The sequence below is a fragment of the Arachis ipaensis genome, chromosome B07 (genome assembly GCF_000816755.2).
Source record: "Arachis ipaensis cultivar K30076 chromosome B07, Araip1.1, whole genome shotgun sequence".
NCBI lineage: Eukaryota > Viridiplantae > Streptophyta > Magnoliopsida > Fabales > Fabaceae > Arachis > Arachis ipaensis.
In genome coordinates, this window is record NC_029791.2 from 7,028,329 (window position 1) to 7,030,979 (window position 2,651).

Genomic DNA, 2,651 nt, shown 5'->3' on the forward strand with positions numbered 1-2,651 from the left:
TAAAAGTTTCTTTTTTTTACTAAAAATAAAAAAATTCGAACCCACAATTTTTTAGGTGAGTATAAAAAAATTATGTCATTTGAACTATAATTTGTTAGTCTTAAAAGCATATTTTAATATATAGATAATTGGAGTTTTGTATATTTCCGAGAAAAAAGGAACCAAGAGAGAAGTTAGCTATGATGTGGACTAAAAGCTGAGATGAAACAGGGAAAAAAAAAGTGGCATAAGGTTGGTAATTAAAATATTCAAAATAATAAAATAAAATATTATCTTTTAGGAAAAGTCTAGGACTAGTAATTTTTTTGGTTTTTGGCCAGCACTTAACTATCAAAATAAAAGTGAGTGATCTCCCACTATTAGATGTAATCTCACACTATTAAAAACACTATTGATAGCCAATTGATGGTTACAAAACACCAAAATTGTTAGCCCTAGCATTCCTCTATTCTTTATTTTATATGGTTAATTCTAATCTTTAAGCACTATATATACCACCCTTTCCCCAAACTTTAATATTCACAGAGCAACTAAACACACTACAGAAGTAGAAGAAGAGGCATATACAAAAAGAGAGTTATTAAGTTTTGAGTTCTGAGTTTTCTGAGATGGAAGACTTCCCAGTGATCAATTTTGAGAAGCTCAATGGTGAGGAGAGAAAAGCCACCATGGAGAAAATCAAGGATGCTTGTGAGAATTGGGGATTCTTTGAGGTATTACATATTATAATTAACCACATTTATTTCTAGATCATTATATATGTTACTACTACTTCATGTGATTTTGTTGATATGTTTGTAGTTGGTGAATCATGGAATACCCCATGATATGATGGACACTGTGGAGAGGTTGACCAAAGAACACTACAGAAAATGTATGGAACAGAGGTTTAAGGAAGTTGTTTCAAGCAAAGGCCTTGAAGCTGTTCAATCTGAGGTCAAAGACATGGATTGGGAGACCACTTTTCACTTGAAACACCTCCCTCAATCAAACATTTTTGATATTCCTGATCTCTCTGATGAATACAGGTTACTCTACTCAACACAAACTTTTCTTTCATAATTGTTTTTAAAATGAGATTATTATGAGTCCTCTTAGGGAGTCAATGGGAGTCAATGGTTTATTTGTACAATGTGTAGCTATATGAGTTACAAAATGAACATCACTCATAATATTCAGAATAATCATCTGAGTACTAGGGATAATAAACATTTCATGTCATAAAATTACTCGTCCCAAAAACTTAAGCTGATTTTGGAGTTCACCAAGGATTGAACTCTGACCTTTCGGATCTAAAGCTCTAATACCATGTCATGATATTACTCATCCTAAAAGTTTACGCTGATGAAAAAAAGTAACACTAATGGTTATATCTCTAATACTCCCTAGATCTCCATTGTTCGCATTGTACAAATATTTCATTGGCTTTCCATACTTACTTTTATGTATACATTGCATGACATGTTGCACCCAATGAAATTGAAGCTAAATTACTTTGGGCTAAAAATGGTGCAGGAAGGTGATGAAGGAATTTGCTTTGAAGTTGGAGAAACTAGCAGAGGAATTGTTGGACTTGTTGTGTGAGAATCTTGGACTAGAGAAAGGGTACCTCAAGAAGACCTTCTATGGATCAAGTGGACTACCCACTTTTGGGACCAAGGTTGCTAACTACCCTCCATGTCCTAAACCTGACCTTGTTAAGGGTCTTAGGGCCCACACCGACGCTGGCGGCATCATCCTCCTCTTCCAAGATGACAAGGTCAGCGGCCTCCAGCTTCTCAAGGACGGAAACTGGATTGATGTGCCGCCGATGCGCCATTCCATTGTCGTCAATCTTGGTGACCAACTCGAGGTAACTTCGAATTCTAGATCTTTCAGTCATATAGTAGTTTTGATACTGTATCACTAAATTATTTATTTAAAAATTTAAATAAATTAAAAAATACATATATGCCGCCGATGCGCCATTCCATTGTCGTCAATCTTGGTGACCAACTCGAGGTAACTTCGAATTCTAGATCTTTCAGTCATATAGTAGTTTTGATACTGTATCACTAAATTATTTATTTAAAAATTTAAATAAATTAAAAAATGAATATAAATGGTTATATTTTTAACATTATTTTTCTATTTAAAATAAAAAAGATTATGTCGAATTAGTATAAAAAATATAATAAATCCACAAAATATTTATCCTTTTTGTGTGATTCATATGAATTATATGAAGGAATAATAATGTATGCATTATTGGGTAAAAAACAGGTCATCACAAATGGAAAGTACAAGAGTGTGGAGCACCGTGTGATTGCACAAACAGATGGGACCAGAATGTCTATAGCCTCATTCTACAACCCTGGCAGTGATGCTGTCATCTACCCTGCCCCAGAATTGTTGGAGAGAGAGGAAGAGGACAAGAAACACATGTACCCTAAGTTTGTGTTTGAAGACTACATGAAACTCTATGCTAGACTCAAGTTCCATGCTAAGGAGCCAAGATTTGAAGCTTTCAAAGCATCTAATAATGTCAATCTGGGTCCAATTGCCACTGCTTAATAATTATTAAATAATATTTATCTTTATTTTATTATTGTTGTTACTATAAGTAGAAAGATGTTTGATTTGCTTCATGAGCGGATCCCAAGTGAACAAAT

The 2,651-nt window shown here is 33.9% G+C and overlaps 1 protein-coding gene across 1 annotated transcript; it reads left to right on the plus strand.

Moving 5' to 3' along the window:
• Positions 503-2,584, plus strand: LOC107609126 (1-aminocyclopropane-1-carboxylate oxidase). Its single transcript, XM_016310971.1, has 4 exons — positions 503-713; positions 802-1,028; positions 1,516-1,852; positions 2,263-2,584. Exons 1-4 carry the CDS (start codon positions 609-611, stop codon positions 2,551-2,553), a joined length of 960 nt encoding a protein of 319 aa, XP_016166457.1. The 5' UTR covers positions 503-608; the 3' UTR covers positions 2,554-2,584.

Bases quoted from the DNA above. Each gene is read 5' to 3' on its own strand.
- LOC107609126 (XM_016310971.1), top strand. From the start codon at position 609: ATGGAAGACTTCCCAGTGATCAATTTTGAGAAGCTCAATGGTGAGGAG. The intron at 1,029-1,515 runs GTTACTCTACTC...AAAATGGTGCAG, and splicing joins GATCTCTCTGATGAATACAG to GAAGGTGATGAAGGAATTTG. The intron at 1,853-2,262 runs GTAACTTCGAAT...GGTAAAAAACAG, and splicing joins ATCTTGGTGACCAACTCGAG to GTCATCACAAATGGAAAGTA.